This window comes from Anas platyrhynchos, chromosome 19 (genome assembly GCF_047663525.1).
Source record: "Anas platyrhynchos isolate ZD024472 breed Pekin duck chromosome 19, IASCAAS_PekinDuck_T2T, whole genome shotgun sequence".
In the NCBI taxonomy this organism is placed as follows: Eukaryota; Metazoa; Chordata; class Aves; order Anseriformes; family Anatidae; genus Anas; species Anas platyrhynchos.
This window is the reverse complement of record NC_092605.1, coordinates 5,874,317-5,886,350: the sequence shown is the minus strand read 5'-3', so window position 1 is coordinate 5,886,350 and position 12,034 is coordinate 5,874,317. Positions and strand designations below refer to the sequence as shown.

At 35.8% G+C, this 12,034-nt stretch overlaps 1 protein-coding gene across 1 annotated transcript; it reads left to right on the top strand.

Annotated features, from left to right (window-relative positions):
- The first annotated feature begins 1,054 nt into the window (after positions 1-1,054).
- On the top strand, positions 1,055-9,020 carry C19H17orf67 (chromosome 19 C17orf67 homolog). The gene is made up of 4 exons (XM_038165572.2): positions 1,055-1,208; positions 1,901-2,001; positions 5,026-5,165; positions 6,785-9,020. Exons 1-3 carry the CDS (start codon positions 1,154-1,156, stop codon positions 5,140-5,142), a joined length of 273 nt encoding a protein of 90 aa, XP_038021500.1. The 5' UTR covers positions 1,055-1,153; the 3' UTR covers positions 5,143-5,165; positions 6,785-9,020.
- Positions 9,021-12,034: the final 3,014 nt, after the last annotated feature.

The following is a 12,034-nucleotide window of genomic DNA, read 5'->3' as shown; positions in this document are numbered from 1 at the left end:
GTGTTCACCAAAGCTGAGCTCACCCTGCAGGTTTCTGGTCGAGCGGCACTGACAGCACCTCAATCTGACCCGTCTGTCTGATTTCCTGAAACTTTCTGTTTCTTAGTATTGTTGCAACCCACAGCTTTCAGCCAGGTTTCGCTGAAACTGACTGGTTTGCTCAGAAGCCTGTGAACACAGAAAATGCTGCACAGACACAACTGCTTGAACACTGCTTCTCCACGGAAAGAAAAAAGGCAGAAACAAGAAGCCCTGCTCAGGGTCTAGGCTGGCAGCCTGTGGTGCAGCAGGGATGTGGATGTGCTGCACCTTTCCCTCTGAGGGGAAAGGCTACTTGCTCATGTCCTTTGTATGGGAGCGGCTGATGAATTCTGACTGTTTCAAAGGATATATTCAAATGGATGTGTATTTATTTCCCTACAATTTGGTGATGCTGGTGCCCTACGTCCAGAATAGTGCTGCTCAGATGTATGGCCAGTGACATTTCTGAAGGTAGAAACTAGCTCTCTGGAAACATCTGTTAAATTCACATTCATAGTTCACACTGTATTAAATAGTGAGGTCATTTATAATCCCATTTTCCACTAACTTGTCCTGAAAAGAAGAATTATGTGAGTTTTCATTTCTATGATTCTATTAATTTGATGAAAATCTCTCTTTGTATTTCCACAGTGGTAGTTTGGCTTTGCTAGAGTTAAATCAGGTTAATACATACTTCTGTGCTGGAGTAAAGTTAGAGAGAGGAATTTTTAACAAAAGGCCCCTTCTAAGATTAGCATTCAGTAATAGGCAATTGTGTCTTTTAAAAAGGGATTGTTTTTTTTTAGGCACCTGAAACCATGGCTTGCTATGCTAAATGAAAGGTAATGTGTCCTATTTTCACAAATTTAAAATATCCAGCATAACTCAGAAACCTGAAGTGGAAAAATAGTCTTCTATTTTCTTTCCCTCAGGAACAGAGTTATGCTGAGAATGTTTGAACAGATAATAGCCATATTCAAAACTTCAGGCCAGATGTCTTCAAAATCATACTATAAGTCAAATTAGTTAAAGCATAAACAAACATTTGTGACTGACGTAGCTACTTCAAATAGGCTAATGCCTCAGTCAGTGTTATTCATTTTGGAACAGACTGAGAGAAAGCAGAATCAAAATGAAGAAGTTACTTGTGTTTATCTTCTTTCTGGTCCTCATGACCACTTTTACAGGTAGGAGTTTATATAAAATAAAACTGTATATGTATGTAACTATAGAGTATAGCTGCAGAGCATATTAGCATAATATTAGTAATTTGTATTTTATTATCTTCATATTTCATTTTTAATATTTAACTATTTTTATATTACAGGCTTGACATGATTTGTTTTTTAACAGTTGTGCTACTGTATTAGATATTCTATTCTCTGCATTAGCACACTGCAGTCATTTATTTTAAAACCAAAATGCTTTATTTTATGAGCTTACAATTTTAATATCATTTTACCAAGGTCCTGAAAGTTAAATGTTCAATTAAATCTCTCCTTTGCAACAAATTCTAACTCACTACTTAGACAAATAATTCTAAAAAGTAAAGCAATGCAGAAAAGAACAAAGAATTGGAAGAGTTACGAATGTTATTGGTTAGATGGTGCTATTATATTTTCTCATTTTAGATAGTAACATTAATATGTACAGTTTGTTTCATACTGATAGAACCAAACTATAGAAAGCCCAAGTTAAAAAAAATGGTTTAAAATTCCACTAATATCGCCTGGAATGCAATATCCCCTGGGAAGGGGCTGTAATGAAAGGACACTTTGTATATAGACAAAAATAAGGTTTGGAGACATTTGGTTTTACAACTGACAGGTAAAACATTAACTTTATCATAATTTCATAACTAATTTCTGCTTTTCCTTAGACACTTCACCAATTTTGACTGAAAAGGAAGCCAAACAGATTCTGAGAACTCGTCGTGAAGACAGACAAAGAAAAGCTGGTTTCCCTGATGAGCCAATGAGGGTGATTTATGATATTTTTAAATTACATTAACTATATTAAAAGAAAGAAAGAAAGAAAGAAAGAAAGAAAGAAAGAAAGAAAGAAAGAAAGAAAGAAAGAAAGAAAGAAAGAAAGAAAGAAAGAAAAAAAGAAAAATGTGCTTAATATTAGATTTCTATACATGTAATTCTAAGCAGTAAGTTATGAATGTCACCTTTTAAAGCAGCTGAACTCTGCGAAATATTAAAAATCTCCTTTGCATTCTTTCAATTACTGTCACATAGCATTCTGAAAGTGCTGAACATTGCTCAGGAAGCGTATGCTTGCAGAACGTGGAAATTATTTATCACGGTTCAAAAATGCCGATTAAATTATTGAGAAGAAAGTGGCTTTTCATTTCTAGAAATGTGGAGTTCATCAGGTTGTTCCTGAAAAACTAAATAACAGGAAATGTCTTCCACTTACAGTACATTCTGCACTCAAGGCAGAAAGGAGATGCAGGTGTCAGTGGTCAGTGTGGAGATTGAGGTAGTTTTAAACTAGCTGTTAAAATCACTTACTTTCATTCACTTTTATATGAATGCTACAGATTGGATAGTTTGTTACGGCATTGTAGGCATTTTTAGCTGCTAGCTTAATGCAACAGCATTATTTTTTCAAGTAATATTTACATTTATTAATTTCTAAACTATTTTACAACAAAAGAAATAAATAAAAGAATTTAGAAGGCTTCTGTTTTACTTGCTTTGACAAGATGTAACATATAATTCTGCACTTCTCAAGAGCCACTTAAGGTATTTTAAAATTAGTGCCTATTTCTTTCCAAAGTAAATAAACTGTGCAAGAATTACATGGTTCTGAAGAGGCAAAAACCACAGAAGCCAGAAAGCACACAATAGATTGTGCATGTATGATGAATACAAGGAGCTCAGTTTAGCAAGGTGCTGAATGAACACTTCTGAACTCCATAGGGCATGAAGAGCGCTATACACCCATAGGGCATGAAGAGAACTATATACCTCCCAAGACTGAGCTCACTGTCTGCCAGGCTTGTGGAGACAGCAAGTGGTTTTCTCTTTCCTATAGTTAGTGGCTGGCTATACACCACTTCTGATGTACGTACTTTGTCAACCGTGATGTCCAAAACAAATCAAAACTGTCACAAGAATATTACACTATGCTTGTTAACAATCTTGTACAAGTAATGCTATACAACAGAGCCAAGAAACAAGTAGGCATGGGCTTTACGACAGCCGACAACATTCAAGATTGGGTTGGTTTCCATGCTGTTGTTAAGTAAGCCTTGTAGTTTTCACAAATTGGTGGGAATACATCCCATCCATGCTTATGTTTGGTATACCCCCAAGATTACATAGTACATTATATAGTAAATATCTTAAATATAAAATAACTAAAACAGAGAAGATGGATCAAGTTACATTCTGTATTACAGGCAGTTACACTTGTACATGTGGAGAGTAGAGGGAATTAAGGCTAGAGAAGCATTTGATTACTGACCTCTGCTGCTATATCCTGGCCACTTTCCATCCTACCATGATTGGACTGGCATACACTTTGTTGAGCTCTCTTTTGATGAGAAATTACAATTGATTTTTTTTTTTTTTCTATACAGCAACACTCTCTTTCTGTAAGAAAACCCAAACACAAAGTATTTGTTTTTCTCATTAAATGTCAAGATTTTCAGTAGAAAAGGAAATATCTTTCAATAAAAAATCCATCCCCCCTGCCACGTTGAACATAGAGATTTACCTCTGTGAATGAAGGGTCATGGCCACTGTATCCCTGTGCACAATTCTACCACAGTCTCAAAGAGAAAAACTGATTTTGCATGGATTCCTTGTACAGAATGAAGTTAGTGCTGGGATGAACCTGCCTCTGTTCAGCTATTTTAAGCAAAAACTGTTTGTACTAGGCCAGATCATGCTGAGCTAGGGAATTTAATTTGCAATTCTTTGTGAAACAGTTTGACTTCCACAGTGCTGTTTCACTAAAAATGCCTGTTCACTTACAGACAACAAGATTTGCCATCTCTTATTATTTAAAAATGTCATTTATGATATTAGCATATTTTAATCTTCCTTTGACCGAGGCCCTACTTTTATCATGTAGCATCTTCATGGTCGTATAGTCCTGTTCTATTCAAGTTCATGATGCAGCTTCACTGAGGGTTTTGAGCCAAGTTCCTTTGCATGGTGAGGAACACAGAGCACAGTATACGGCAGGACACCAATGCTTCCTGCTGCTGTTCTGTGCACCAACCCTCTGAGCAGCTCAAAGAGCAGAGAACTGGATGACAGCAGGAATACTTGGCCACTGTAAAAGGTTTACACTACAGCTTCCATTGCTACAACGCTCAGTGTGCTAAGCAATGGGGTACATTTTGAAAAAAATATATATTATATACACAAAGGTTATAAGCCCACATGTATTGAGACTGTAACTTTTTTAAAAGCAAATTTTCTTTTTTCATCAAGTTTTTGGCACATGGCTCACTTAATTTGAGTTGTTGTTGCTTACACCATAAAACCTATATGTTACTATGGGAAATTCACATTACTTATCTATCACACAAAGACCAATCAGCACTGATGGATAGTGCTTACTGGACCCCCTCAGAGAACTGCCACATGATCCTGTAAAGATTTAATGTTTTTTAATTAGCAGGAATCAATTTTCAAAAGAGGATGCAACAGACCTGTCTGTGAGACTCCTTCTGTACCCCCAGGACCAACAGAGGTTTCTGTGTAGATATGCCAATAAGAAATGTGCATGTGGAATTCTTAATTTATGAATATTATTGCAAAATTCATGCTCAATATGTTTACTAATATGGCTGCTGATGTCAATCATTAAGTATTGCTACATTGGGACAAACCGACTCATAACCTCATTTCATTATGTTTGATAATTTTCAGGGGTAAATTCATTGCTCTTATAAATGCTGTAAAATTATCCTGGTTCATTGGCCTGACATCAGACCTGAGTGACTGCATAATTAAATTACATTTTCTTGTCTTTAAATAGGAGCATATGCTTTACATCCAGCGCTTGGAACAGAGATCAGAAGAACAATTCCTTGAACACTGGTTGAATCCACATTGCTTCCCACACTGCAACAGGGATTTAGTCCATCCAATCTAACAGTTTTGGCTACCCCGCAATTGGTATATAAATATATATATATTTACAGTGCATGCTTTTTTTTTTTTTTTTTTTTTTTTTTTTTTTAGAATAAAGGCAGAACCATGAACTAGAAGAGGAGAGAATAACCAATGCCTGGAGGAAGCACCTTGCACTGAAAGGTGTCTGGCAATAGAACGGAACAGTGGCAGGAAACATGAGAGCTTCAGGCATCAGCTGTGTCCATGTAGTTCTGTTCATATTAATAAAACATTTGGTCATGCATTTATCTGCTATATGGATATAAGTTGTTGACTGCACAATGTTCTTATTAACATTGCTTGACATTGTTCTGGTTTCTTTCCTGTCTGCTTATGCTTTTTTTCCAACTATTTTTCATTTATTTAAGTCTTGTACTTGTTCACTTAACTTTCAGTAAGACTGTGGCAGGATGAAACTCATAGTCTTCATCCTTGAGATATCTGAGATACAGTCTGACCTGCTAAGAGTTGAGCTTGTTCTTCAGTATCTCATCTGCAATAATCTGCTGACTGCAGATTTTTTTAAATGATTTTTTAAATTTAATTTTAATTTTTTAAATATTTGAATGCTTAGTACACATGCTGGTAAGCATTAACACAGAACATTTTCATGGTGCTTGTATGGGTTACCAGTTCTGTTTATCATTTTCAACATCAGTGTAATAGACAGCGTAATTTGCTTTACTGCCTCTGTTCATCATATGCATCATAAAATTAAATGGGAAAATATACTCCAAAGCGCAGCCAGAAAGCAGACACCACTCATAAGCCTATTGGTAACAATATGCAACATGCCAATAGAATGTCGTGCACATTAGGTTTGTGCTATGGTCATCCTATTTTTTCCTTGTGTATTTTGCACGCAATTATACTTATCACTACATTCAGAAACTGTGAATCTGGGGTGGATAAGACAGGTATAAGCTTGTAAAATACAAGTATTAATCCTAAACTCTTCCAATTCCTAATGGCTGTTTTGGATGCCAAAAAGGAAGATATAACCATGTTTGTGTATTTTTGTAACAGGATAAGCCTTCCCCCTAACGTTCTCTAAACAGACATGAAATTTGTCACTTAGAATTATCACCATAAAGTGATGCTAAGGAATTTATGAAATTATGTTAAGAAATTAACTCAAAGTTAATTTCTTAACATAAAAATTGCAGATTCCGGGCCATACTTTAAAAAGCACTTAAGCATTAAAATACAGAGGTGGTATCTGTCAGGGCTGATCTGAGTCGAAAGATAGAAAGTTCATCTGCTTAAAATTCAACTAGGCATCTACCTGTACTTGTATGTATCTAAAGTTCTTTGAAAACTTGGATGTTGGGGTAGGCTTCAACGGAGCTACGCTAATCCACAGTAAGCCAAAGGTCCGACACTTATTTAAAAACAAAACCACAAAATTCCCAGACCTTAGCCCGAGGAGGTAAGTTGGCAGTTTTCAAAAAATCTTCCAGCTGAGACACAATTGAAAGCTGGCTCACTTCTACCCAGCTCACAATGAGGTGAAGAATTGTTAGAAAATTGCTTAAAAGATTTGATGCCCCTTGTATGTTATTAGTGTGGCCAATCTCTCTGTGTTTTAGTTATATTTTCATTTTTTTTTTTTTTTTCTGCAGGTCTCTTCATGGTCACTGAAGAGGATACGTATTATGATTGCGTTAAGGACAAGGTTATTCCCGCATTGGCTATGTGCTCATTGTAGAGTTGAATCTCTTTGCAATACACTACAACCCTAGTGATATGGCAACACTGCCAAACATAAATGGCTAGATATATTATAGACCAACATATATATTCTACCAGTAGGGAAATCAGGTATTGCATGCACAGATAAATAAATTAAGGGTTTCCTACAAGTTCTGAGGTATGGGCAAGGAAAACTCATCAATTAGTCCTCAAGTAAAGTGAAGGCCACCTTTCTGGACTTTGGAGGAAACATTACTTATAGCTTTGTAGGTTAAAAAAAAACAAAATTGTAAGAAGACACATTTATGCAACACTGATCTATGTTTCACTGCCTGATGAGTATTTCATGTATTACTTCATAATAAATGCTTGGTTCAAATATATTTTCAGATTATTTTGTTACACTACATTCCCATACTCTATGCTGAAAAAGATCAGTGGAAGTGAAGTATTACAAAGTGATATCTTTTTGTATTGCAAGTATTTCAAAGTGACGACTTCCCACGATCAGTAGGTGAGAAGGAGGAAGGTGTAGTATAACCATTTTGTAGTTTCTGTGTACAACTTTTCCTACTATTTTATAATTCTGCCAGATCAGCCACATGTATCCAGCCATCCCTTTTCTTCCTGTGTGCCTTTAAAACTTATGCCTTGGTATAGAATTTCTTATATAGTTAAACATATGATACCTGCAAAACAACATAAGAAATGTTTTGGTGGCTTTTACCTGACAGTTACAATTTGTAATGGCAATAGAATTAGTTATGGACAGAACAAAGTAACTTTCAGAGTTCTTCACTGCAGTCACACTAAGAGCCTGATCACAAGTAACAAAATAAAAAACAATCCATTGAAGATACATATGATAATTACTGCATCAACATAGCATCTGGTAGGCTGAAATAGAACAACTGTCCTTCCAGTAAGACAGCCCTCTTGGATGACTCCAAGGAAATAATTTAAATCTCAAAGCATCAAAGGCTTACTTTCCCCTAATGTCAAGATGGAATCATAGATTAAATCTGGGAGTGTAAAAAAGTATAATCAGGCTGCTATTGTGTGCTTCATTTATAATACTCTAAGCCACATAGATCTCAATTTGCATATCTCCATGGAAGTTAACATCATTAGGGGAAATCCTGGCTCTGTTTTCTCTTGCTTAGAGAAAAAAATCACACCGATCCCAATTATGCCAAATTTCACCCAGTGAAAGTCTATTTAAGTACTTGTCTGAAATAACAGAACACCCACCTAGTTATATTCAGTCACAGGTTAGATAATTAGTAAGGTTAAATTGTAGCTGCTAGGTCTACCTCAGTGACACTTAGCTAATCTTATTGCAAATGTGGAATTGAGATTATTTACTGTTTTTAAGGATTAAGGGATCTCATATGAATCTCCATAGAAAGGCTAAGTATTACTATGCCTAACTTACAAGAAGAAAACTAGGAATAAGAATGAAGTGCTTACAGGTCCCTCCCTGTACTGTGCTCTCTCCCACTTTGTAAAGAAGAAAAAAAAAAGATGTTGTTAGTATTGTTTACCTCACATTTGCCTCAGGCTGATTGATCTGGCCAACAGGCTAAAGAGCCAACTCACATTTGCACTCAGATTCAAATCAAAACCATTACAAGTGTTTCTAAAATTCCATCATTTACAACTCACAAAAATAAATGCTGTCTTACAAGTAGCTGCACTTCTGTTCTGTGGTGGAACAGATCATTGAAGTAATTCCTGATCCGTCAAAACAAGGACAGCAAAAACTGTATAAGAAAGTTGGAAACTGAGAGAGTAAGGGGATAAAGAATTTAATCAAGATATTTCATTTTAAGACATCCATCTGTTCTGCTGGATTTAAGAAGCCAAGCTCTCCATTCATACAAACTAATTTAGGCCCTATAAGTAAACAGAGAAACACTCCTTCAACCTAAATAAGTGTATTCAAGGACTAGCTGAAAGTTTGTATTTGTCCATGTCTGAAATCACGGGGAAAAATGATAGACTTCTTCACATGCATGCAAGCCATTAGCTTTTCTGCTGGGTGAAGATTTTTGATAATCTGTATAACACTAAGTCATTAGAATTTACATCTGAATGCCATGAGAGGGTTTAATATAATGAGGAAAAAAAAACCCAAAGAACAAGTGTTCTGCAAGTTGTATGCAGAGGATGGGAAAATTGGCAGGGTAGTTGATTTCCAAATTCTTTTACAGAAAAGTGTTACAACAGACTTGGGAAAATCTTTCACCTATGAAAAAGATAAAGATAGCATTAGCTTTCATCACTGCCTGACTTGCTTTATATTTAGTGTCTGATAACATTGTCTCCTTTCATGTGAAAAGCTGTCCACTAGATGCCACTGTTTCTGCATAAAACTGCACCACAGCCTTCAACGGCCATTTGACTCGAAATATTCTGCATCCCTCCTTCTCCCCTCTTGATTTTTTACTCCTTTTCTAAAATGTTCAGGTCAAATGACTGAAATTAAAAGGAAAAAAAAAAAAAAAGACCCTTTAGCAAATGGTCAATTTTTCTCCCCTTTGGATCCAAGATTGTAGTGAAAGTGGATGTTACTGTAGTGTCTGCCTCATGATATGGGAGCACCCCATTACATCATAGAAAGAAACATTTGGAAGTTTTTACAGCACACATTGTAGAGGCTTGTGACTTTTTACTGTCTGTCATTAAAATACTTACACTAGGAATGGATTTTTGTGTCTGATGTTGTTTTTCACTCTCACAATGACTCTCATTTGATCTATTTTCAGTAACCCCAAACTGTAAGCTGCAGACAAATTATATAGTGAAAGCATCACCCATTATCTTACTACCTTTGTTATCTTTAGTAGCTTAGGGGACTATGTGTTAGGTTTTGTACCAAGCAGTACTGAAAGATCAGTCTATGCCCAGGGCTTAAAACGTAGTACCCCTCTTAAAAAATGGTAGATAAATAATATCAACTTTAATTTACATATGCAACAACCCAGCAAAAAGAAACAAAGGCTGAGATTTTAAAAGCATCAACTTCAGCAAGGCCAAGACTGAAAGACTTCATCAAAGCCTGATAAGTATTATATGAAGTAGCTATAATATTGCTGCTACGCAATTTGGTAGTTCAACTAACTGGTTATTTCCAGAAGACCACCTTACCTTGCAGAAGAACATGCACTAGAAGAACTTAATTACTAAGACTGGTATTTCCAGAATGGTCACTGAAATCAAGTCAATAACTTTGTTTATTTGAAATCCACTTTCACAGTGGTGAAGGTAATGAAAAATGCAGAATTAAAATTACTGGTTCGTAGTTAAGATGATACAGTACTTGCCCACTTCTCATGGAGGCCAAACAGGTGAGTATACTCTTCTACCTAGGATGGCAGTACTACTTCTCTGCAATATTTCTGAAAAGCAAACATGAAAGAATGAGATAAAGCAAATGCATATGACAATTTGAAATGAAATAATGTGTATGGAAATGTTTCCCTGCAATACTTTGGGGCTTTTTTTTTTCCCCCCAGTAGTTAGAGACTTGTATTGAATGTTAGAATCTGGTTTTGAATGAAGACTTGTGTTTCTCTGTTTTGATGAATGAATACAAAAGCAACCTCTGAAACTGTGAAGGGAAACTGGATTGATTGAATGTGACCACTGAAGTAGGAATCTAGCTTAGATTCTCAGAAAAAACAAACAAACAAACAAACAAAAACTTATTTAATGTCTACAGAGATCAGAGTGGACTTCAGAAGGTTATCTGAGCCTTTTATGGTCTACAACAAGTAGAAAATGTTGTGAGAACTATGTGTCTTGAGATTTCTGGTATGTGATTAGAAATGCTGAGTGATCTGTCTCCTTTCCGGCATTTTAATCCTTTTTCAGGACTGGGAGTAAAGATGTGTACTAAAATGAAAAACAGTAAAAACAGAAAAGGTTCAATGAACTTTGAGCTGATATAACTATCTTTATTGTAGCAAATAGGCAATCCAGCACAGTGTAACAGTGTAGGCTCAACACGAAACCATAGAACTTCTTTTTTTTTTTTTTTTTTTTTTTTTTTTTAGGGAGGGAGTTGTTCCAAGACAAGTGACATACCCTGTTTCCAATTCTGATATTTATGGCCATTTCTAAGGAGGGCCAGGCTGAAGTCTGGGGGCAAGAGGTAGCATGGGACAACATGGTGTTCCATAAATTGCTGCATTCAGCTCTGCTGACCATGCATGTACATTTATTCATTTTTCAATTGTAAAAAACACAATTTCAGTCTCACGGGAAACAAATCTGCAACAAACTTCATATAGAAGCAAAAACAAAACAAAGAAATAAATGAATAATATTTATATCTATGTTTATTTATGTATACAAATGTTTACAGATATTTTTATGTAGTTTAAGATACAGAAATTAAGTTTATGTTTTAACAGTGGATGGATCTGAATTGCATCTCAGCATTCCAGATGCAGAAATTATGGTTTTCAAGAGCCTTTTCTGCCCAGAGTTATTCATTCTCAAGTCCTGAGTATTTGGATGCATTTTGGTGAAACACAAAGTTTTGCTAACATGAAATCTACAGCTCTGGAGGGGATTTGGCAGACGGTTGGTGTTTGGTGTTTTAGATAAGAGCCATAGCAGAAACAAAATATTTCATTTTTACTTTTTCTCCCTCCTTCTCTCTATTTACCATTTGATGCTTTAGAGATGCCCAGGGAAAGTGAGAAAAAATGTTTTCTATTTCATATTGCACAGCTGTGGCACTGCTAGAGAAAAAACATTTTAAATATTAATATGGCTTTGGGACTAAAAGCATTTCTAAAAAGGCACTTCAATGCAATGACTTTCAGCAAAGTGAACAGTCACAAAAATAGAGTCAAAGATCAAAATCCCTTCTGCTGATAGTAAGGCAATTTATTTATTTTTTGGTGGATGCCTACAGAACTTGTTATGTGTGATTGTATCAGATGTTATGTGTGATTGCTTTCTACCTGAGTAAAGAATAGTTCATAGATGCAATAGTTTATGACGGCCTCTGGAGTCAAAAACATCTTTTTCTCACCTCAAACTTTTGGAGTGAAATGGACTGTCTCAGTTCTCTCTCCATGCCAGCTTTAGTGAACCGGGAATACTTCAGCACAAGTTAGAGCACAGCCTCTTCCACCTGCTAAATTCTGTAGTTGTGGTTAACCTGC

Excerpts from the sequence above, each read along its gene's own strand:
- C19H17orf67 (XM_038165572.2), top strand. The coding sequence starts at position 1,154 with ATGAAGAAGTTACTTGTGTTTATCTTCTTTCTGGTCCTCATGACCACT. Across the intron at positions 1,209-1,900 it reads CCTCATGACCACTTTTACAG|ACACTTCACCAATTTTGACT; the intron begins GTAGGAGTTTAT and ends GCTTTTCCTTAG. Across the intron at positions 2,002-5,025 it reads TCCCTGATGAGCCAATGAGG|GAGCATATGCTTTACATCCA; the intron begins GTGATTTATGAT and ends GTCTTTAAATAG.